This window comes from Nerophis lumbriciformis, linkage group LG25 (assembly GCF_033978685.3).
Source record: "Nerophis lumbriciformis linkage group LG25, RoL_Nlum_v2.1, whole genome shotgun sequence".
NCBI classification, from domain to species: Eukaryota; Metazoa; Chordata; class Actinopteri; order Syngnathiformes; family Syngnathidae; genus Nerophis; species Nerophis lumbriciformis.
The window spans coordinates 27,834,458-27,860,284 of record NC_084572.2 but is presented as its reverse complement, the minus strand read 5'-3'; the positions used below and the strand labels follow the sequence as shown (position 1 = coordinate 27,860,284).

The 25,827-nt window shown below is 38.0% G+C and overlaps 1 protein-coding gene across 4 annotated transcripts in view; it reads right to left on the bottom strand.

Annotated features, from left to right (window-relative positions):
• Positions 1–213: 213 nt before the first annotated feature.
• The window catches only part of fat1a (FAT atypical cadherin 1a), a 193,118-nt gene continuing 167,504 nt past the window's right edge, over positions 214–25,827 (bottom strand). For 2 of the 4 annotated variants that reach the window (XM_072916081.1, XM_061984090.2), the window contains 8 exons: positions 25,606–25,763; positions 22,089–22,557; positions 21,724–21,877; positions 21,539–21,649; positions 18,658–19,316; positions 16,643–16,777; positions 11,353–11,388; positions 214–1,344 (listed from right to left, as the gene is read on the bottom strand). In XM_072916081.1, the coding sequence (XP_072772182.1) occupies positions 770–1,344; positions 11,353–11,388; positions 16,643–16,777; positions 18,658–19,316; positions 21,539–21,649; positions 21,724–21,877; positions 22,089–22,557; positions 25,606–25,763 (2,297 nt within the window). In that variant the 3' untranslated portion in view covers positions 214–769. The remainder of the gene's footprint in view (positions 1,345–11,352; positions 11,389–16,642; positions 16,778–18,657; positions 19,317–21,538; positions 21,650–21,723; positions 21,878–22,088; positions 22,558–25,605; positions 25,764–25,827) is intronic. The other 2 variants (XM_061984089.2, XM_061984091.2) reach the window with 1 other exon arrangement.

Sequence of the window (25,827 nt, the reverse complement as noted above, 5' to 3'; positions counted from 1 at the left end):
TATATTTTACATAACCTATATATAACATTATTTTTAGTTTTTAGTCTGAAATTAAAAATGTAAAAATTATATACTGTAACTACAGTACTACTGAAATAATTGTGTGGAAAAAAATAGAGAAAAAAAAAATCTCCAACCTAAAATTGTAATTATAGTTTTACCCATGAATAAATATGAAGAAGTGGAAAAGAGACGTCGAGGAAGACATATTTTTGTAGGAATAATTTATTGCCAATAGGAAAGCGAGAGCTTGTGGCAGTATTCAATAAAAACCTCAACAAGACACACAAAGACACACGGACACATGAGAAGGTCTCCGTATCCATGACGACTATAAATATCATCATCATCACCATAATCATCATCGGGTCCCGTTTTCTTGGTGTAAAAATAAAAAGTCCAAATGTACAAAGAAAGAACACGGACAATCTAGTCGTTCACTGAAGACCCTTTTTTTTCCTCTTCTTCCTCCAAACACCAACTTTTCTGATGTTTCTGATGACCTCACACGAAATAAAAGAATATCTACAAAACCTAACTTCCAAAATCAAAACTGTACATTTGACATTTACACGGAAAATGTAGAAAAAACATCTTTTTTTTTTTTGTCGTTTGTTGTGTAGTCCACTTCCTGTGCGGCGACCGCCGACTCGCCGGGCACCGAGTCGGAGGTTCGACTCCCGTGTTGGGCGTGTAGGCTGCGTGGGCGGGGCTAAGACCAAAAGGATGCGTTCAGGCGGCTTCAGGCACTTTGAGTTTGGATCCAGTGTCAGACTTCAGTGTGCTGCTGGGAGCCCAGCGCCGGGATGGACAGCCGCTCAAAATGGCCGTCGTCGCCGCTCTCGTAGTCGCTGATCATGGCCTCGGACTCCTCGCAGCACGCCGACATGTCCGAGCAGGAGGCGGTGGACGCGTACAGCGACACCGACAGCTCGTCCAGGGCGCAGGAGTCGAAGTCCCGGTCGAAGCCGCCCCGGTAGCCGGCGGTGGCCATGGTGGAGGAGGCGGGGGCGTCGGCGTGCTGCGGCAGGTATTGGTTGAGGGCGTACAGCTGAGGCGGGGCGGGGCGCGGGCGCACGCCTTCCGCGTCCATGCCTCTGGCGGACGGTCGCGGCGTGTCGCCGTACTCGGGCGGGGGGGGCGGCGGCAGGTCGTCGCCGGAAGGGAAGTCCTCCGGCGGCGGCGGGAAGTCGCTCTCGATGTCGTAGCCGCCCGGGTAGTAGTCGGTGTCCATGGCGCTGGGGTCGCCGTACAAAGTGGCGGGCGGCGACTCCACCACCTCGTACTCCTTGATGCCCGGCAGCTGGACACTCGGCATCCAATCAGACGTGTCCCAGTGGTAGCCTGGGCCAAAAAAGGGGCGGGGCATAAGTGTTAGCGTTCTCCGCCCGGCGCTCACGTTCTTTGATGTTGACGTTGAAACGCATGCGACACCACTTCTTCATTAATGGACCACACCTTGACCTACAACACCAAGGTCATGTGACACAAAACACACAAAATAGCCTCGTTTCCACCTGGCGATACTTCGCTTTTTTCACTTTCAAAATGGAATGACAATAATCCGATCTTTTGTTTAGCTAACAGTTTAGTAACTTCAAACAAAATGGGTCAATTTTCTTACACTAGCTTCGTAGCTATAAGGAATAATAACCAGAAATATACTTCGGAAAGATCACGCATTTCCGTTTTTTTTGCATTTTCAGTCAACAAATTATCTTTTAAAGGCAATTTTTGTTTTTTTCGGCAGTGTCACCTTAAATAGCCATAAATAATAATAATACAACAAAAATAAATACATTTCAAGTTGCTTTTTTCACCAACAGTTTCAAAATGGAATGAAAATAATCCGATCTTTTGTTTACTTAACAGTTTAGTAACTTAACTTAAAACAAAAAAAGGTAATTTTTCGTACGCTAGCTACGTAGCTATAAGGAATAATAACCAGAAATATACTTAGGAAAGATCACGCATTTCCGTTTTTATGCATTTTCAGTCAACTGTTTATCTTTTAAAGACAATTTTTAGTTTTTTTTCGGCAGCGCTACGTTGTGACCATAGCGACTTAGCCAGAAAAAATAATAATATAACAAAAATAAATACACCAACAGTTTTGAAATGGAGTGAACATAATCCCATCTTTTGTTTAGTTAAGTTTAGTAACTTCAAACAAAATAGGTCATGTTTCGTACGCTAGCTACGTAGCTATAAGACATAATAACCAGAAATATACTTCGGAAAGACCACGCATTTCCGTGTTTTTGGCATTTTCAGTCAACAAATTATCTTTTAAAGGCAATTTTTGTTTTTTTCGGCAGTGTCACCTTAAATAGCCATAAATAATAATAATACAACAAAAATAAATACATTTCAAGTTGCTTTTTTCACCAACAGTTTCAAAATGGAATGAAAATAATCCGATCTTTTGTTTACTTAACAGTTTAGTAACTTAACTTAAAACAAAAAAAGGTAATTTTTCGTACGCTAGCTACGTAGCTATAAGGAATAATAACCAGAAATATACTTAGGAAAGATCACGCATTTCCGTTTTTATGCATTTTCAGTCAACTGTTTATCTTTTAAAGACAATTTTTAGTTTTTTTTCGGCAGCGCTACGTTGTGACCATAGCGACTTAGCCAGAAAAAATAATAATATAACAAAAATAAATACACCAACAGTTTTGAAATGGAGTGAACATAATCCCATCTTTTGTTTAGTTAAGTTTAGTAACTTCAAACAAAATAGGTCATGTTTCGTACGCTAGCTACGTAGCTATAAGACATAATAACCAGAAATATACTTCGGAAAGACCACGCATTTCCGTGTTTTTGGCATTTTCAGTCAACTGTTTATCTTTTAAACACAATTTTTGGTTTTTTTCGGCAGCGCTACGTTGTCACCTTAGCAACTTAACCATAAATAATAATAATATAACAAAAATAAATACACCAACAGTTTTGAAATGGAGTGAACATAATCCGATCTTTTGCTTAGCTAAGTTTAGTAACTTCAAACAAAATAGGTCATGTTTCGTACGCTAGCTACGTAGCTATGACATAATAACCAGAAATATACTTCGGAAAGACCACGCATTTCCGTGTTTTTGGCATTTTCAGTCAACTGTTTATCTTTTAAACACAATTTTTGGGTTTTTTCGGCAGCGCTAAGTTGTCACCTTAGCAACTTAACCATAAATAATAATAATATAACAAAAATAAATACACCAACAGTTTTGAAATGGAGTGAACATAATCCGATCTTTTGTTTAGCTAACAGTTTAGTAACTTCAAACAAAATGGGTCATTTTTAGTACACTAGCTACGTAGCTATAAGACATAATAACCAGAAATATACTTCGGAAAGATCACGCATTTCCGTTTTTTTGCATTTTCAGTCAACAAATGATCTTTTAAAGACAATTTTAAGGTTTTTTTCGGCAGCGTTACGTGGTGACATAGCGATTTAGCCAAAAACAATAATAATATAACAAAAATAAACACATTTCAAGTTGCTTTTTTCACCAACAGTTTCAAAATGGAATGAATATAATCCGATCTTTTGTTTAGCTAACAGTTTAGTAACTTAAAACAAAAAAGGTAATTTTTCGTACGCTGGCTTCGCAGCTATAAGGAATAATAACCAGAAATATACTTCGGAAAGATCACACATTTCCGTTTTTATGCATTTTCAGTCAACGGTTTATCTTTTAAAGACAATTTTTAGGTTTTTTTCGGCAACGTTACGTTGTGACATAGCGACTTAGCCAGAAACAATAATAATATAACAAAAAAAAATACACCAACAGTTTTAAAATGGAGTGAACATAATCCCATCTTTTGTCTAGCTAACAGTTTAGTAACTTCAAACAAAATGGGTCATTTTTCATACTTCGGAAAGATCACGCATTTCCATTTTTTTTCATTTTCAGTCAACAGTTTATCTTTTAAACACAATCTTTGTTCTTTTTCGACAGAGTCACGTTGTCACCTTAGCAACTTAGCCATAAATAATAATAATATGACAAAAATAAATACATTTCAAGTTGCTTTTTTCACCAACAGTTTCAAAATGAAGTGAATATAATCCGATCTTTTGTTTAGCTAACAGTTTAGTAACTTAAAACAAGATTGGTCATTTTTCGTACGCTAGCTACATAGCTATAAGGAATAATAACCAGAAATATACTTCGGAAAGATCATGCATTTCCGTTTTTTTGCATTTTCAGTCAACTGTTTATCTTTTAAACACATTTTTTATTTTTTTCGGCAGTGCTACGTTGTCACCTTAGCGACGTAACCATAAATAATAATAATATAACAAGAATAAATAAATTTCAAGTTGCTTTTTTCACCAACAGTTTCAAAATGGAATGAAAATAATCCGATCTTTTGTTTAGCTAACAGTTCAAACAAACTTCAAACAAAATGGGTACATTTTTGTGCACTATCTACGTAATTATAAGGAATAAAAACCAGAAATATACTTCGGAAAGATCACGCATTTCGTTTTTTTTGCATTTTTAGTCAACAAATTATCTTTTAAACACAATTTTTGTTTTTTGTAGCTATAAGGAATAATAACCAGAAATATACTTTGGAAAGATCACGCATTTCGGTTTTTTTGCATTTTTAGTCAACAAATTATCTTTTAAACACAATTTTTGTTTTTTGTAGCTATAAGGAATAATAACCAGAAATATACTTCGGAAAGATCACGCATTTCCGTTTTTTTTGCAATTTTAGTCAACTGTTTATCTTTTAAACACAATTTTTTTTTTTTTCGGCAGTGCTACGTTGTCACCTTAGCCATAAATAATAATAATATAACAAAAATAAAATATTTCAAGTTGCTTTTTTCACCAACAGTTTCAAAATGGAATTAAAATAATCAGATTTTTTGTTTAGCTAACAGTTGAGTAACTTTAAATAAGATTGGTCATTTTTCGTACGCTAGCTACGTAGCTATCAGAAATAACCAGAAATATACTTCGGAAAGATCACGCATTTCCGTTTTTTTTGCATTTTCAGTCAACTGTTACAAAAAAGGACCAATCACCTGACACCCAACTAGTTACATAGATCCGATAAATTTTGTTGCGAAAGTTGATTCCATTGACTTGATTTTCTACGTCAATAGTCACAATTCAAAATTTGTCATTTCAAAAATAAACTCAGAAATAATTCAAAGTTATCTTTTAAAGATTTTTTTTCTTTTTCGGCAGCACTACGTTGTAACCTTAGCCCCTTAGCCATAAATAATAATAATATAACAAAAATAAATACATTTCAAGTTGCTTTTTTCACCAACAGTCTCAAAATGGAATGAAAATAATCCGATCTTTTGTTTACTTAACAGTTTAGTAACTTAAAACAAAATAGGTAATTTTTCGTACGCTAGCTACGTAGCTATAAGGAATAATAACCAGAAATATACTTCGGAAAGATCACGCATTTACGTTTTATCTTTTAAAGACAATTTTTGTTTTTTTCGGCAGCGCTACTTTGTCACCTTAAATAGCCATAAATAATAATAATATAACAAGAATAAATAAATTTCAAGTTGCTTTTTTCACGAACAGTTTCAAAATGGAATGAAAATAATCCGATCTTTTGTTTAGCTAACAGTTCAAACAAAATGGGTACATTTTTGTACGCTACCTACGTAATTATAAGGAATAATAACCAGAAATATACTTCGGAAAGATCACGCATTTCGTTTTTTTTGCATTTTTAGTCAACAAATTATCTTTTAAACACAATTTTTGTTTTTTGTAGCTATAAGGAATAATAACCAGAAATATACTTCGGAAAGATCACGCATTTCCGTTTTTTTTGCAATTTTAGTCAACTGTTTATCTTTTAAACACAATTTTTTTTTTTTTTCGGCAGTGCTACGTTGTCACCTTAGCCATAAATAATAATAATATAACAAAAATAAAATATTTCAAGTTGCTTTTTTCACCAACAGTTTCAAAATGGAATTAAAATAATCAGATTTTTTGTTTAGCTAACAGTTGAGTAACTTTAAATAAGATTGGTCATTTTTCGTACGCTAGCTACGTAGCTATCAGAAATAACCAGAAATATACTTCGGAAAGATCACGCATTTCCGTTTTTTTTGCATTTTCAGTCAACTGTTACAAAAAAGGACCAATCACCTGACACCCAACTAGTTACATAGATCCGATAAATTTTGTTGCGAAAGTTGATTCCATTGACTTGATTTTCTACGTCAATAGTCACAATTCAAAATTTGTCATTTCAAAAATAAACTCAGAAATAATTCAAAGTTATCTTTTAAAGATTTTTTTTCTTTTTCGGCAGCACTACGTTGTAACCTTAGCCCCTTAGCCATAAATAATAATAATATAACAAAAATAAATACATTTCAAGTTGCTTTTTTCACCAACAGTCTCAAAATGGAATGAAAATAATCCGATCTTTTGTTTACTTAACAGTTTAGTAACTTAAAACAAAATAGGTAATTTTTCGTACGCTAGCTACGTAGCTATAAGGAATAATAACCAGAAATATACTTCGGAAAGATCACGCATTTACGTTTTATCTTTTAAAGACAATTTTTGTTTTTTTCGGCAGCGCTACTTTGTCACCTTAAATAGCCATAAATAATAATAATATAACAAGAATAAATAAATTTCAAGTTGCTTTTTTCACCAACAGTTTCAAAATGGAATGAAAATAATCCGATCTTTTGTTTAGCTAACAGTTCAAACAAAATGGGTACATTTTTGTACGCTACCTACGTAATTATAAGGAATAATAACCAGAAATATACTTCGGAAAGATCACGCATTTCGTTTTTTTTGCATTTTTAGTCAACAAATTATCTTTTAAACACAATTTTTGTTTTTTGTAGCTTTAAGGAATAATAACCAGAAATATACTTCGAAAAGATCACGCATTTCCGTTTTTTTGCAATTTTAGTCAACTGTTTATCTTTTTAACACAATTTTTGTTTTTTCTTCGGCAGTGCTACGTTGTCACATTAGCCATAAATAATAATAATATAACAAAAATAAAATATTTCACGTTGCTTTTTTCACCAACAGTTTCAAAATGGAATGAAAATAATCCGATTTTTTGTTTAGCTAACAGTTGAGTAACTTTAAATAAGATTGGTCATTTTTCGTACGCTAGCTACGTAGCTATCAGAAAAAAACAGAAATATACTTCGGAAAGATCACGCATTTCCGTTTTTTTGCATTTTCAGTCAACTGTTACAAAAAGGACCAATCACCTGACACCCAACTAGTTACGTAGTTCCGATAAATTTTGTTGCGAAAGTTAATTCCGTTGACTTGTTTTTCTACGTCAATAGTCACAATTCAAAATTTGTCATTTCAAAAATAAACTCAGAAATAATTCAAAGTTATCTTTTAAAGATTTTTTTTCTTTTTCTTTTTCGGCAGCGCTACGTTGTCACCTTAGCGACTTAGCCATAAATAATAATAATATAACAAAAAATAAATACATTTCAAGTTGCTTTTTTCACCAACAGTTTCAAAATGGAATGAAAATAATTTGATCTTTTGTTTATTTAACAGTTTAGTAACTTAAAACAAAAAAGGTAATTTTTCGTACGCTGGCTTCGTAGCTATAAGGAATAATAACCAGAAATATACTTCGGAAAGATCACACATTTACGTTTTTATGCATTTTCAGTCAACTGTTTATCTTTTAAAGACAATTTTTAGGTTTTTTTCGACAGCGCTACGTTGTGACCATAGCGACTTAGCCAGAAACAATAATAATATAACAAAAAAAAAATACACCAACAGTTTTAAAATGGAGTGAACATAATCTGATCTTTTGTTTAGCTAACAGTTTAGTAACTTCAAACAAGATTGGTAATTTTGTATATGCTAGCTACGTAGCTATAAGGAATAATAACCAGAAATATACTTCGGAAAGATCATGCATTTCGGGTTTTATTTTTCATTTTCAGTGAACTGTTACAAAACGGACCAATCACCTGACACCCAACTAGTTACGTAGTAAATAATAATTCAGTTTGCTATTTTTCAACCTCGAAACTTGGAAAGGGAAGCAGAATAACCGACAGACTGTTTCCTTTTGTAACGATAACTTAAGTGTGGAGCTAAAGATTTGTCGTTCTGTGAATCGGGAATTTGCTATTTAAACATTTAACGTAAACTTAATTGAAAATGCTCTGCTTTTTCTTTTAAAGATAACGCTGAGTTCTTCTTTGTCAATGCTACGTTGTCACACTAGTTAGCTAGCTAAAAATAATAACGATATTCAACGCAGTTTGCATTTTTCCGTAGCATTCAAAAGTTGTAAAATAAAGTAACCGATAGGAACCAATCAACGCCACTTCCATTGTTCCTTTGTGTTTGTGTTCCTCTATTGCGTTCCTATATATATAACAGTATAAAGGCTAAAATGATTCCTAATGCTAATTCAGTTGACGTCAAATTGTTTTTTTAATTGATTTTTTTCGTTTAGAGCATAAATAAATAATTAAGTTTCGTGATAATACGATATTCTCAATTAAGGCGGTACCGCAGATTATAAAAAGTCATACTTTTGACTAATGCAGATAATGTCGCGTTCTGCTTCGCTGGGTTTGATGTTACGCTGCTGTTATGTAGCTGTAAATATTCCGATCAAATAGTTTTGTTGTTTTTGTATTGTGAAAACTCAACGCTGAATGGAAAATAAATACGGCATTTTCGTCGATATAAAAGCTACAATGTTACGCTAGCTACGATGCCATCCGTCGAGAAAAAAAAATGTGGTTTTAAACAATTAAAGCACATTACGATGTTTTTTTTTCCTTTGTTTACAAACTTAAGGCATTTTCGTTTATATAAAAGCTCCAATGTTACGCTAGTTACGATGCCCTCTGTTGAGAAAAAAATTTGGTTTTAAACAATTAAAGCACATTACGATGTTTTTTTTCTTCTCTGTTTACAAACGCTCGTTACGCAGCTGGTGCAGCTAGTGCCATCCCGCCAAAAGAAGCCGAATTATACGTGACACGCTCCAACATGGCGACTGAAAAGCTACAATGTTACGCTAGCTACGATGCCCTCTGTCGAGAACAAAATGTGGTTTTAAACAATTAAAGCATATTACGATGTTTTTTTCCTTTGTTTACAAACTTAAGGCATTTTCGTCGATTTAAAAGCTACAATGTTACGCTAGCTACGATGCCCTCTGTCGAGAAAAAAATGTGGTTTTAAACAATTAAAGCACATTACGATGTTTTTTTTCTTTCTTTGTTTACAAACGCTCGTTACGCAGCTGGTGCAGCTAACGCCATCCCGTCAAAAGAAGCCGGATTAAACGTGACACGCTGCAACATGGCGACTGAAAAGCTACAATGTTACGCTAGCTACGATGCTATCTGTCGAGAATAAAAATGTGGTTTTAAACGATTAAAGCGTATTACAATGTTTTTTTTTCTTTGTTTACAAATTTAAGGCATTTTCGTCAATACAAAAGCTACAATGTTACGCTAGCTACGATGCTATCTGTCGAGAAAAAAATGTGGTTTTAAACAATTAAAGCACATTACGATGTTTTTTTTCTTTCTTTGTTTACAAACGCTCGTTACGCAGCTGGTGCAGCTAATGCCATCCCGTCAAAAGAAGCCGGATTAAACGTGACACGCTGCAACATGGCGACTGAAAAGCTACAATGTTACGCTAGCTACGATGCTATCTGTCGAGAATAAAAATGTGGTTTTAAACGATTAAAGCATATTACAATGTTTTTTTTTCTTTGTTTACAAATTTAAGGCATTTTCGTCAATATAAAAGCTACAATGTTATGCTAGCTACGATGCTATCTGTCGAGAAAAAAATGTGGTTTTAAACAATTAAAGCACATTACGATGTTTTTTTCCCCCTTTGTTTACAAACGCTCGTTACGCAGCTGGTGCAGCTAGCGCCATCCCGCCAAAAGAAGCCGGATTAGACGTGACTCGCTCCAACATGGCGACTGAAAAGCTACAATGTTACGTGAGCTACGATGTCCTCTGTCGAGAAAAAAAATGTGGTTTCAAACGATTAAAGCACATTACGATGTTTTTTTTTCTTTGTTTACAAACGTAAGGCATTTCCGTCTATATAAAAGCTACAATGTTACGCTAGCTACGATGCCATCTGTCGAGGGAAAATAAAGTGGTTTTAAATCATTAAAGCACATTACGATGTTTTTTTTTCTTTGTTTACAAACGCCCGTTACGCAGCTGGTGCAGCTAGCGCCATCCCGCCAAAAGAAGCCGTATTATACGTGACACGCTCCAACATGGTGACTGAAAAGCTATAATCTTACGCTAGCTACGATGCTATCTGTTGAGAAAAAAAATGTGGTTTTAAACAATTAAAGCACATTACGATGTTTTTTTTCTTCTTTGTTTACAAACGCTCGTTACGCAGCTGGTGCAGCTAGCGCCATCCCGCCAAAAGAAGCTGGATTATACGTGACACGCTCCAACATGGCGACTGAAAAGCTACAATGTTACGCTAGCTACGATGCCATCTGTCGAAAAAAAAATGTGGTTTTAAATAATTAAAGCACATTACGATGTTTTTTTTTCTTTGTTTACAAACTTAAGGCATTTTCGTCGAAATAAAAGCTACAATGTTACGCTAGTTACGATGCCCTCTGTCGAGAAAAAAATGTGGTTTTAAACAATTAAAGCACATTACGATGTTTTTTTTCTTCTTTATTTACAAACGCTCGTTACGCAGCTGGTGTAGCTAGCGCCATCCCGCCAAAAGAAGCCGGATTATACGTGGCGACTGAAAAGCTACAATCTTACGCTAGCTACGATGCCCTCTGTCGAGAAAAAAAATGTGGTTTCAAACGATTAAAGCACATTACGATGTTTTTTTTGTTTGTTTACAAACGTAAGGCATTTTCGTCGATATAAAAGCTACAATGTTACGCTAGCTACGATGCTATCTGTCGAGAAAAAAAATGTGGTTTTAAACAATTAAAGCACATTACGATGTTTTTTTATTTTCTTTGTTTACAAACGCTCGTTACGCATCTGGTGCAGCTAGCGCCATCCCGCCAAAAGAAGCCAGATTAGACGTGACACGCTCCGACACGGCAACTGAACTGGACCGCTAGGTGGAAACTTTGCATGGCGGCAACAACTCAACAAATTTTCCAGTTAGTCACCGAACAAAAATCCTGACGGCAACAACACGACATCAAAACATGCACGGCGACACAACGGGTAATCTTCGTGGTACTTCAAAGCCTGGTTAGCATTAGCTTGTAGCTTTGAGGTTAGTTAGTGGTTAAGGGGTTGGGGGGGCACACAGGGCAAAGGAAGAGCAAAGAAAAAGTCACCTCTCGGGTTCTTGAGGTCATGAGCCAAAAAAGACTCTTTGAAGAAGAGAGAAAACACGTTAAAAAACAAGTGGAGAGGAAAGAATGATGCTAACAACACAGTGGAAGGCGATGGAAACAAGGAAGAGGAAAGCTAATTCTACATTTGTGGACATTTTCTTACACTTTTTCTGCTTGTTGGCTTAGCAAGCCAGCAGTGTAAGACAATGGCACCTGTGCTACAACCACAACAACAACAACAACAACAACAACCACAACAGTACCTTCTCCTTCCACCGTGCCAACAATGGCGTTGGCAAAGTGGATGACAGTCACTATGGAGGCTTGTGAGGATGACAGTGGATGAAAAGATGCAGCATTAGCACAAATGCTTCCAGAGACCATGACAACTATTTCATATTGTGACGACAACACGCTAACACACGAGGGAACAACACACGATGTCAGTGGAACTACTGGTGGGGATCAAAAGTACTTCTTTGGGGTCTATTGTGAGGACTTAGAGTGCAGTACATGACAGCCACCAACAGAGGGCGCACTGCTGATTTATATGTTGCTCGCTGAAGAAGTGGCGATAGAAGTTTGGGATTGAAAATAAATTGATTAAAAAAACATTTTTACAGACTTTCTATAGTAATTTCTGCATCGTTTAAAAAACATGACTATATAAAAAACATGTGTATATTTATTTAATATTATTTATTTAGAGTATAAACAATATTATATCATTTAAAATGTATATACAATTGAACAAAATGTGTTTTTTTTTAATCCCAAAATACATTGAATAAATAATTAAATACAAATTAATAAATACAAATATTACAATAAAAACATGTTTAGTGTTTGGGAGGACGATAGGCATTATTTAAAAAGAAAACAAAACATAATAAATTACACCAAGTGTAAATAGTTATTTGTTCCATATATTTGTATGTAATTTATACAAGTGGTAAACATATTTAGATCCTTAGTTGTTGTTGTTTTTTTGTTATTTACTTTTGTTATATATTTATTATTTTCTATATTAATTACTTTAAATATTCGAAATAAAAAAATAAAAACATGTAGTGCCTGTTGCTATGTTCAACTTTTTTCTCTTTTTACCATACATTTACTTAAAAAAAAGAAAAGAAAAAAAAAGATATAATACGTATAGTAATTTCCAGAGGTGGGACTAAGTCATTGTTTTGCAAGTCACAAGTAAGTCTCAAGTCTTTGCCCTCAAGTCCGAGTCAAGTCCCGAGTCAAGACAGGCAAGCCCCGAGTCAAGTCCAAAGTCAAGACTGGAAAGTCTCAAGTCAAGTCCTAAGTCCTGCATTTTGAGTTTCGAGTCCTTTCAAGTCCTTTTAACCACAGACTAATATATTAACACAGATTGTGTATGCTTTTCAAACGCTGTATTTATTTATTAAAACAAGTGCATTTTAAATTGCAGGAAAGAAAATTGTGCTGACATTGCACTTTATAATAGCACTATTAACCAGTCATTTTAAACATTAACTCATTCCTTTACAGAACAAACACATTGAAAAATAAAGTGCAAAAGTACTTATTTGTACAAAAGTGTTAACATTGAAAAAACATGACATATACGTGAACATAACAAAAAAGTTGTACTTTTTATATGTCAGGGCCCTATGCTGCATTGCATTTGCAAAAGACCAAATTAGCCAAGAGTCTGTCAGTCATTTGTGCACGATGGGGGCGTAGTATGATGCCACCATGGCTGAAAACTCGCTCCACTGGAGCACTGGAGGCAGGCACTGCCAAGACAGTGAAGGAAGAGTCTTCATGTTCAATGCCCAGAACAAAAGGGGGGAGAGAGTTGTTTTGGGTTGGTGCACTACTTGTAAGTGTATCTTGTGTTTTTTATGTTGATTTAATTAAAAAAAGAAAAAAAAAAAAATTATTTCTTGTGCGGCCCGATACCAATCGATCCACGGACCAGTACCGGGCCGCGGCCCGGTGGTTGGGGACCACTGAGGTAAACAACCAACAGTATGTCAGAAAGCTAGCTAAAACGGTACACATATTCATAATATAGTATACATTTTAACTGACCTTTATTTTACTATTTTTGTCTTTTTTTAGGTGGCTAAAATACGCGGTGCTGCTGACCGCCATCTAACGTTACGTGTGATATATTGACTAACGTAACCCTGCTTAAAAAAAATCACTGAACAAAAAGTATGAATAAGGTAGTGAACTGCAACAGATTCCCGTGTTTGCAATAACGTTATAACGTTAGCAGTGAGTTTACAGCCTCACTGATTTAACTACACAGCAAATAAAAGTCACGTTACTTAGCCAATAAACGTTATCTTACATTCAAAACTTACCGTTCTTTGTGCAACTTCAAATGCCGGATGAAGTTGGAAGTTGTTGCCTCTCCATCAGTAATTTTCGAACCGCATGTGTTGCATACTGCAAACCGTTTTGTGTTGACCACCTCATAATTTTTATACCCAAACAAAATTATTTTAGGTATCATTTTTTGTTCACTGGCGTGTGGTTTGGACATGTCTTCTTCGTTGGTTGTCCTGCAATTTGATTGGATGAATGCTGTGTGATGAAAACAAAGTACATCTAATTTGATTGGCTGTTGTACTGACAGCACACCAGCTGACACACGCAACGCTGATAGACAAGTACACAATGAAAAATACGGAGCGCTCCCGAATAACTTTTTCATCTTTGGGTTTTGGGGAAAGTAGCAAGTCATGTCAAGTCATGTCAATTCAAAAGGCTCAAGTCCAAGTGAAGTCACAAGTCATTGATGTTAAAGTCTAAGTCGAGTTGCAAGTCTTTTTACATTTTGTCAAGTCGAGTCTAAAGTCATCAAATTCATGACTCGAGTCTGACTCGAGTCCAAGTCATGTGACTCGAGTCCACACCTCTGGTAATTTCAATGAAAACAAATAATCCTTCACTAACACATACACCATTTAATCTTCCAAGCGTATTATCAGTTATATTATACTATATTCATAATTTTTTTTTAAAAACCAAAACATTTTTGAATCATTTATGTACTATTTCAATTACTATTTATGTAGCTTCTGTTTATTTTAGGCTCATTTCACTGTGGAAAATGTACATATTCTTACTAATATATATATATATATATATATATATATATATATATATATATATATATATATATATATATATATATATATATATACATACACACATACATATAACTATGAAGTATTATATACATTATTATTGAATTAGACTATATATATTATTTATTTAATAATATATTAAAAAAAATTATGTATGAATACAAAATATTACATTAAAATAGTTGTGTGTTTTTGTTAAATTTACAGGTGATTAGGTGTGGAGACATGTTTTTTTGTTTTTTTAATACATAAGTGTAAATAGTTATGTTTCCATATATGTTTGTTTCTACTGTTACTTTGCTCTTTTTTTTGCTCTTTCCTCTGTCTTTACTATACATTTACTTTACTAAAATAATAATATTGATAATATATGAATAAAAACAAATAATCCTTTACTTACACATAAGCTATTCAATTTTCCCAGGGTAATCTCAATTATATTACACTATATTCATAAAACTCTAAATACATTTTGTAATGTTTGTTTCAACCACTATCTACTATTTTATTTATATTTCTGTTTCATTTTAAATCTTTTCACTGTGAAAAATCCAAATATTTTTATTAATACGGAGAATAAAATATACTATTAAATAACATTTAAAAAAGAATAATAAAATAAAAAGTATGAACTAAAAAAAGTTTTTGTGTTTTTTTAAAAATAAATAAATAAATAAATTATATTGTACCAAGTATTAGTAGTTCCAATATATTACGAAGCTACTGTTACTTTTTACTTTTAAATTTACTTCAATAAAATAATAATGATATAATATGAATAATTGTTTGATTAAAAACAAATAATCATTCATTTACACATTAGCTATTCAATTTTTCCAGAGTAAACACAATTATATTACACTATATTCATAATATTTTTAATTATTGTGTACTATTTTAATTACTTGTCCTATTACTGTAGTTTTGGTTTATTTTTACATGTTTTAATTTCACAGTGGAAAATCCCAATAGTTTAGCTAATACTGATATTAAAATATAACATAATAAATCATTTTACCTGCAGTCTAATGGCGTCACATTAAAAGTCCAGGAGCACAATAAGAACACAAATAGACACCGGGAAACACTAGTGACAGGACACGTGGGAAATATAAAAACATAAATGAAATTCCCCGGAGATATGAAACAAGAGGGCGTAAATGAGAAGGATGACGTTTCTTTTTCTTTTTGCGATGACGACTAATGAAGGTTCTGATGATTTGTGAGCCACACAAACCACACACATTTTAAATGACCCCAATACAAGAGCTGCACCAAAAACATGCATATTTTAACGCTCACTTCATACCATATTTTTACTTCATCATCACTAAATATGAGAATATTAAAAAGAGCTCTGAGTGTGTAGGAGCACACTTGTGCAGCACTCACATTAGCGGGAAAAAACAAAAACATTGTTCGTTTGAAGAGCTAAAAGTGACTTTTTGTCGTCGTTCTAAAAAAGGCCGGATTTTCTACGGAGCTCTTGTATTGGATGCCATGAGTCGGTGCGGGTTGTGTGCTGATGTGACACGTGCTGAGTACCATTGGGACACGCTCCTTCAGGTTTGCTTCAAGGACAAAAAAAGAAAGATAAAACACAAAAAAACGGCATGCTGAAATTAAAATAGCCAGCGTGCGCCAACAAACATGGCTGAAGTCGAGCAAACCGAATGAGGGGGGGGGGGAATAAATGGCGGGGGACTCATCATCATCATCATCATCATCATCATCATCATCATCATGCTTTTGTGTTCTTTTGCAAACATCCCAGGAGAATTCCAACAGTGCACGTCTGCTTCCGCCGGCAGGGTGCGGGAGCGGCGCGGGACTTACGAGGTTGGAGCCCTTTTATGTTTAAAAGCGTGTTCTGGACCTGTGGACCGATTTGATCCAAATGGGAGCTGAGCCCCGCCCCCCGCAGCCAAGAGGTGGAGAAAAAGAGAAAAAGAACATGTGACCCAGAGAGACGCCACCGCCGGTGGGCTGTCCACGTTGTGAGCATGCACGTTAGCACCACATATCACTCGTAAAATGTTTCCCTAGAGCGCCAAACGTGAACAAAATCTACAATCTGACTTAATTGTTTGCTCTGAAACCTTTCAGGATAGCTTTGTTAACAAAAACATGAATGGTAGTACTATAGTGGAGGATTATACCGTTGTCGTCGCAGGACTCGGACTGGAAGGAGCTGAGCGACTGGACCTCGGACATGCTGCCCCTGGTGTTGTAAGGGTGACCTGCGCTGTCCTCCACCGGCTTCTTGGTCACACAGTCCAGGTCCACCACCTTAGCTGAGAGACCAAAAGCGACAATTGTCCTATTTAGTAAATGACATTTGTGGCGCCCCCTATGGGTTGTGTTCAAAATGCTTTTAAAGACTTGCGAGCATGCATGTAATCTACAAACCCCGTTTCCATATGAGTTGGGAAATTGTGTTAGATGTAAATATAACACGGAATACAATGATTTGCAAATCCTTTTCAACCCATATTCAGTTGAATATGCTACAAAGACAACATATTTGATGTTCAAACTGATAAACTTTTTTTTTTTGCAAATAAACATTAACTTTAGAATTTGATGCCGGCAACACGTGACAAAGAAGTTGGGACAGGTGGCAATAAATACTGATAAAGTTGAGGAATGCTCATCAAACACTTATTTGGAACATCCTACAGGTGAACAGGCAAATTGGGAACAGGTGGGTGCCATGATTGGGTATAAAAGTAGATTCCATGAAATGCTCAGTCATTCACAAACAAGGATGGGGCGAGGGTCACCACTTTGTCAACAAATGCGTGAGCAAATTGTTGAACAGTTTAAGAAAAACCTTTCTCAACCAGCTATTGCAAGGAATTTAGGGATTTCACCATCTACGGTCCGTAATATCATCAAAGGGTTCAGAGAATCTGGAGAAATCACCGCACGTAAGCAGCTAAGCCCGTGACCTTCGATCCCTCAGGCTGTACTGCATCAACAAGCGACATTAGTGTGTAAAGGATATCACCACATGGGCTCAGGAACACTTCAGAAACCCACTGTCAGTAACTACAGTTGGTCGCTACATCTGTAAGTGCAAGTTAAAACTCTCCTATGCAAGGCGAAAATCGTGTATCAACAACACCCAGAAACGCCGTCGGCTTCGCTGGGCCTGAGCTCATCTAAGATGGACTCATACAAAATAGAAAAGTGTTCTGTGGTGATGAGTCCACATTTCAAATCGTTTTTGGAAACTGTGGACGTCATGTCCTCCGGACCAAAGAGGAAAAGAACCATCCGGATTGTTCTAGGCGCAAAGTTGCAAAGCCTGCATCTGTGATGGTATGGGGGTGTATTAGTGCCCAAGACATGGGTAACTTACACATCTGTGAAGGCGCCATTAATGCTGAAAGGTACATACAGGTTTTGGAGCAACATATGTTGCCATCCAAGCAACGTTACCATGGACGCCCCTGCTTATTTCAGCAAGACAATGCCAAGCCACGTGTTACATCAACGTGGCTTCATAGTAAAAGAGTGCCGGTACTAGACTGGCCTGCCTGTAGTCCAGACCTGTCTCCCGTTGAAAATGTGTGGCGCATTATGAAGCCTAAAATACCACAACGGAGACCCCCGGACTGTTGAACAACTTAAGCTGTACATCAAGCAAGAATGGGAAAGAATTCCACCTGAGAAGCTTAAAAAATGTGTCTCCTCAGTTCCCAAATGTTTACTGAGTGTTGTTATAAGGAAAGTCCATGTAACACAGTGGTGAACATGCCCTTTCCCAACTACTTTGGCACGTGTTGCAGCCATGAAATTCTAAGTTCATTATTATTTGCAAAAAAAAATAAAGTTTATGGGTTTCGTTGTACTTGTGCAATGACAATAAAGTCCTATCCTATTCTCAAAGCTGCATCATCATTAGACGAAGGGCTAATGACTTGTTGGCAATTAGTTGTTAAGTCCCGCCCCTTTGCTTGATGGCGGCCACGTTTTTTTTAATCAATCTTGCTGAAATTTGAGACACATGTGCTTGCCAGTCCACTAGATTTTAACGTGATGCCGCTTTTTGTAGATCACATTGAGCTGTGTGAGAAATTTCAAGTCAGTCTCATCAATAGAGGTTAATACCAGTGGTGTCAGATGAAAAAAATCAAAGTTAGAGGGAAATACGTTTGCTAAAACTTACCGTCATAGTCGTAATCCCAGTTGGGTTTCTGGATGGAGTCGCTGTCCGACACGGAGTTGGAAGGCGGCGGAGGAGGCAGATTGGGCGCCACGCTGCACACCGCCACCGCCTTGCGGTGTCCGTGCACCAAATCCGGGTTGAAGGTGGTGAACTCCGGGTGCTCGGGTATGGTGGAGCCCTCGAAGGAGTTGCGGTCCAGGTTGTTGCGGGAGTCGCTGGGGATGCTGGGCGTGTAGGAGATGGGTCGCACGGGCACCTGGGGCGGGATGTCCGAGTACACGTTCTTGTTGAACTTGGCGTCGAAGTACGGTCTCTGCAGGAAGGAGTGAGGCACGTTGGAGCTTCCGGGCCGCTTGTCGTCGTCGTCATCGTCGTCGTCGTCCGCCTTGGACTTGGCGCGGCACGCCCGCTTGCGGATGATGATGAAGAAGAGTACCAGGATGAAGATGCTGGACACGAAGATGACGATGCCCACCACCTCCTCCAGGCCGATGTTCCAGGAGGTGGAGACCAACTCGTTGCGGACCTCGGCGCGCAGCTCGCACGCCTGCCCGCCAAAGCCCAGCGAGCAGTTGCACTTGTAGGAGCCGTACGTGTTCTGGCACTGACCTCCGTTGGCGCACGGCTTCGTCACGCACTCGTCCACGTCGCTCAGGCACCTGGGGAACAGAATTACGAAGTGGGCCGTTACTTAAGTCCCTTAAACAGAAAAAGGTTGACAAACGTGCTGTATCGTGACGTTCACGTCTGAACCGATATGGTACCAATAGATCAGTGTTTTTCAACCTTTTTTGAGCGAAGGCACATTTTTTTCATTAAAAAAATACGGAGGCACACCACCAGCAGAAAAGGTTAAACAATGAAACTCCACCAGGTTGTCGTAACTTATTTTGAGTTTGTTGTTGTTTCCTGTGTGTTGTGCTTTAGTTCCTGTCTTGCGCTGTTATTTTGGTGACCCTTCCTGTTTTGTTGGTGTTCTCCTGTACCTTTGAGTGCTATTGACCGCACCTGCCTTGTTTTCGCAATCAAGACTCTTTAAGTTGTGCGTACGCTATCTTTCTTTGTGGGGACATTGTTGATTGTCATGTCATGTACGGGATGTGCTTTGTGGACGTCGTCTTTGCTCCACACGCTGTAAGTTTTTGCTGTCGTCCAGAATTCTGTGTTTGTTGACTTTGTAGCCAGTTCAGTTTTACTTTTGTTTTACATAGCCATCCCTATGCTTCAGTGCCTTTTCCTAGCGGGACTTGCCTTGTTATTTTTTGGTTTAAGCGTTACATACCTTTTTACCTGCACGCTGTCTCCCGCTGTGCTCTGCATATTGGGATCACGACAAACCATCCTCGACGCGTTCCGACTTCTACAAAGCAATGCTGCCACCTACTGGTATGGAGTATTACAAGATTACCCTGCCAAGCTCTACACAGCACAGGCACTAGACAACGGCACATTGTTATGATTATTGATTTGCAGAAAATATTTTTTGGACCAATTAGGTGAAGTTGCATAATTTCCCACGGCACACCAGACAATATCTCACGGCACACTAGTGTTTCCAAATAGTTCAAAAAAGACCACAACAAATTAGCAATATTTTGCACTGTTATACAATTTAATAAATCAGAAACTGATGACATAGTGCTGTATTTTACTTCTTTATCTCCTTTTTTCAACCAAAAATGCTTTGCTCTGATTAGGGGGTACTTGAATTAAAAAAATGTTCACAGGGGCTACATCACTGAAAAAAGGTTGAGAACCACTGGTCTAGCCTACTGGTAATAAAGGCATGTACAAGTTTTTCTAAGTCTTGAGCTGACATGAGCCCTCTAAGTCTTGTTACATTTTTGAGGTGATAGTAGGCCGATTTTGTTACTGATTTGTCGAAATGTATATCAGAATCTAAAATAACCCCAAGATTTCTGGCTTTATTTGAGGTTTTCAGGGACAGTGGTTGAAGGTGTTGGATGACTTTAAACCTTTCTTTTTTTAGCACCAAAAACAATTATGTAAGTTTTATCTTTATTTAGTTGTAGGAAATGTTGGCACATCCAGTGTTTGACTTGCTCAATGAATGTGAGAATATTCTTATTTTAAGGTATTTTTGGGTTAATTGAGGTTAGCTAATTTGACTTGTTTTGGAAAGTCTTGACAAGCCAAATGTTCTTGTTCTATTGGCAGATCATTTTGCTTAGTTCAAATAAAATACCCCTCATTTTTGTATTTTTAGGGACCGCAATGTCCCTTTGGGACAGAGGACCCTATTGTATTTCGTGCGTTTTATTATTATTATTATTATTCCACCGCCTCTTTTAGCTGTAATTTGACCCCCTTAACATGCTTCAAAACTCACCAAACTGGACGCACACATCAGGACTGGCAAAAATTGCGATCTAATAAAAAAACCCAACCCCAAAACTCAAAATTGTGCTCTAGTGCCCCCTAGGAAGAAAACACAGACACAACTGCTCCTAGGAAGAAAACTCAGACAAAACTGCCTGTAACTTCCAGTAGGAAGCAAAAACCTCTATGGAGGTCTCACTTAGACCTACATTTTATATATTGACAACCCCCAGCGAAAATCAAGAGGAAGTTTGCAATTCCCCCTTCAAAACAAAAGTTTTGTAAAAACCGGTCACCTTTTTTCAAACATTATCTCCTCTGAGGGCGTTTGTTGTGTCGGCTTCAAACTAGCACAGGAGAGAGATTGAACCCTTCTGATTAAAAGTTGACCAAAGAGTTTTAATTACTGTTCCGGTTTTGATTTTATGTGCCGTCAAAGTCGGTCCCGTCCAAGCAGCTTTAATTTTTCTTGTTTTTGAACACTGACTTTTTGCAGTGTAGAACATTTCTTTTCACAATATAGAACTTCAAAGGGACAAACCTGTCTCCTTGGAAACCGGCTTCACATTCGCACACAGGACCATCCAGGCTGTCAATGCACTTGCCGCTGTTTTTGCACGGGTTGTCTGTGCAGTACGGCCCCAGCTGGCACCTGGCGTCCGCACAGAAGACGTGTGATCATTACTTGTCCAGTAACAACTGTCAAAAGCGTGTCACACTCCTCACCTCTGTCCTGAGTACTGTCCTCGGCACTGGCAGTAGAAGTCGTCCCCGCGAGGGACGCAGGTCCCCCCGTAGAGGCAAGGGTTGGAGGCGCAGGGGGTGATGGCCACCTCGCAGTGGGCGCCCATGAAGGAGGCGGGACACTTGCAGAAGTAGCCTATGGAGATAAAAGTGGACTCAGCAAGTTTTTAATGTGCTGACCTCCTTCGGCGGAGCTCGCTTGGTCAGTTTTTTCCCCGGGAAAGGCGCGTGGACTCTGGCCAACGCTGCTGCTTACTACGCACTTTTGTGTCATTACGCTGATGTGCTGATACATTACACTTCATGATTCAGGATTACGAGCCGTTAAACGGGAGGGTTTGTAGTACCTCCGTTAGGTCTGGGGGTGCACAAGCCCCCGTTGGTGCAGGGGTTGCTGGAGCAGATCTCGGCGGGGGAGAGCGCGCACCCCGGCGCCACGTCCTCTATGTCCTCCATCACGGCGTGGGCCCGGCGCGCCTTAGTGTTGAGGGGCAGCTCCTGGCCGTTGAGGGCCATGGCTTCCATGCAGCCGCGGAAGCCGTTGGCGACGGGCAGCGTGCGTCCGAGACGGGCGGCGGCGTGCTGGCGGACGTGGCCGCCGAAGTAGACGCTGTTGTCCAGGTTGAGCGTGCGCAGGGTGCCCGGCGCCGTGCCCGAGGCGGCGTGCACGCGGTCCAGCACCAGCTTGGCGTAGTTCCCGTCCACCTCCAGGGAGATGGAGTGCCACTCGCCGTCGTTCACCTGAGCGCTGTGCACCGACACCAGGCCGGGGCCGCTGCCGCAGTCGAACTTGTACTGCAGGCGACCATTGACGATCTGGTTCAGACACAGACAGGAGGACTGTGAAGGACAACTCCTGTGGCTCGTGTTCATTGAAAACAGTGTGAAAAAACATCTCATTACGGTTCAAAATCTCGTCACAGAACAGAAACAACTCTTGATCTTTTAATAGCGGCTGCCAGCCGCTGGGCTCTAATTGAGCTTTGGACTTTATAGACATTCGACAATGTTGACCAGGAAATTAAACATCTTGTCTTGAATTATGTTAGAATGTTCCCAATCTTATTTACTTGACAGACAGGTCTTTTTCAGTAAACCTTGGACATTTTTCTTATACTTAATAAAAAATAAAAAATAAATTAAAAAAAAGCCCCTATAGCCTGCGGGGTGCATCAAAGCTCAATTTTGGGCCCAGGATTATTCTCCCTCTACATCAGTGGTTCTTAACCTGGGTTTGATCGAACCCTAGGGGTTCGGTGAGTCGGGCTCAGGGGTTCGGCGGAGGTCAAAACACACCCGACTCATCGTGTAAATAAAAACTTCTCCCTATTGGCGTATTATGGATACGACAACAGCAGAAGTCAGACTGATTTGCAGGTGTGTAATTTGTTGTGAGTTCATGCACTGTGTTGGTTTTGTTGTTTGAACAAGGTGATGTTCATGCACGGTTCATTTTGTGCACCAGTAAAAAAACATGGTAACACTTTAGTATGGGGATCATATTCACCATTAATTAGTTGCTTATTAACATGCAAATTAGTAACATATTGGCTCTTAACTAGTTATCATTAAGTACTTATTAATGCCTTATTCGGCATGGCCTTTTTATAAGCCTAACCCTCTAACCCTAAACCTAACCCTAACCAAATAACTCTAAATTAAGTCTTTGTTACTTAGAATACGTTCCCCAAGCTAAAGTGTTACCAAAAACATATAACTTTGTCTTGAATTTGAAAAAAAAACCCAGCATTTTATTTTTCACTAAAGAAGGGTTCGGTGAATGCGCATATGAAACTGGTGGGGTTCAGTACCTCCAACAAGGTTAAGAACTACTGCTCTACATGCTGCTGTTGGGATCAATTTGAATATGCAGATGATATACACATTATTTACAGAACAGACTCACCTAAAGAAGCACTACTTAAATGTCTACAAAATCATTAAAATGACAAAAAACTAATATATTTTTAATGAGCCCGATCTCTTTTATGGCCTGAAGAGTGTGTTCAGACCATTATTCCAACCTTCTGCAAATTATATATTTTATATATGTACCTGTTATGACCTTTGACATGAGTTAGAGCGCTCATGTTTCACTGCAAAATCCCCTCATGGTTTTCTTAAATTCAGCATTTTATATATATATATATATATATATATATATATATTATATAAAGATTTGTATTTTTTTAAAAAGGCTAAAGACAGACCTTTTTAATCAGGCTGTTTACTGATCATCTTAAACTCTTATGGTTTTTATTATTTTATTGTGTTGCTTTCTATCTTAATTATTAATACTATGACTATTATTATCTAAAAAAATTATTAACTTAGTAATGTAATATTTATATTATTCATATTTTATTTTTACATTTATTTTATCATATGTTTTAATATATTTTATTTTTAAATATATTTTATCACATGTTTTATACTATTTATTAGATGGCATTAATTTGAGTTATTCTCCAGTGTGGACGCCTCAAAGGTGGCTTTTTTGTTTTCTTACTGTCAATAGTGCGTGTGTGTGTATGTTTTCTTCTCTTCAATTTTTTATTTTTTGTACAGCAGTTTGTGTTTGCCACTTGCCTGTGCATGAAAAGTGCTATATAAATACAGTTTGATTTGATCTGAACGACTAAGCCAGTGCTTCTCGGTTATTTTCTATTACACCCCCCAACAGAAAGAAGAAAACATGTTGCGCCCCTCCAAAACTCTCTGCCGAGACTATAAATAGTATAATTTGTCTATAAAATTGTTATGAGTACACCTCTGCGTAACATTGTATCCTTAACATTAAATGAAACAAGAAAATAAATAAATATAGATCCACTTACAATAAAGAATAACTTTATCAACATAGTTTTTAAGTCTGTAACAGAAAATATTTTAAGTGCATCAATTTGCTTGAAATAAAAAAAAAAAATTTAAAAATCGTACTTTAACTATGAAACATTTTTAGATCAACTAGAACAGGGGTCGGCAACCCGCGGCTCCGGAGCCGCATGCGGCTCTTTGATCACTCTGATGCGGCTCAGCTGCATACTTACCGACCCCCCCGATTTTCCCGGGAGACTTCCGGATTTCAGTGCCTCTCACAGAAAACTCCCGGGATTAATATTCTCCGATTTTCACCCTTACAATAATAATAAGGGCGTGCCATGATGGTACAGCATTTAGCGCCCTCTACAATCTGTATAAACAGCGTGCCAGCCCAGCCTCTTGTTATATGCATCTTCTGCTTGCACACGTAAGTGACAGCAAGGCAAACTTGGTCAACAGCCACACAGGTTACACTGACGGTGGCCATATAAAACAACTTTAACACTCTTACTAATAATGCGCCATACTTTGAACCAAAACCAAACAAGAATGACAAACACATTTCGGGAGAACATCTGCACCGTAACACAACATAAACACAACAGAACAAATACCCAGAATCCCATGCAGCCCTAACTCTTCCGGGCTACATTATACACCCCCGCTACCAAACCCCGCCCCCACCCCAACCCTGCTCCCTCACACAGGGAGGGAGCACAATATACAAATATTTAACCGACAAAACAATTTGTGCTGATTTGTCTTCCATTAAATTGAGGATATCAGGATTAATGGCTGCAATGAGCACGTTTTGTAGCGTGGTCACCTGGGTCACACACAGTGTACCCCCAGGCGGGCCCGCCTCACTATTGGACTCCCAGAGGAACGTGTGGAAACATGCTCTCTCTTTCCTTCCCAGCCTGAAAATAACTCATGACTGATTTTATTTTCAGCTCACCGTGTGAACAGACTTTGTGGATTATTATTTCGACATGAAACATTTCCATGTCATCCATCAACGCGAAAGGAGCGTAAACTCACCTCCAGGATGCTGTAGTCGGTGCCCTTGGCGAACATGATGGTGGAGTGACTGGAGAAGGTTCGCAGCCTCAGGGACAGCTTCATCAGCTCCTTGTTGTCGTTCTCCATCAGGTGGTACTTCACGTAGCCGCTGCCGCTGAACGTCAACGAGTGGCCGTCTGACGGCAGGGACAAAGCAAGGAGTGCGATCAGATCGGTATTCGAACACAATTGCCCACAAAT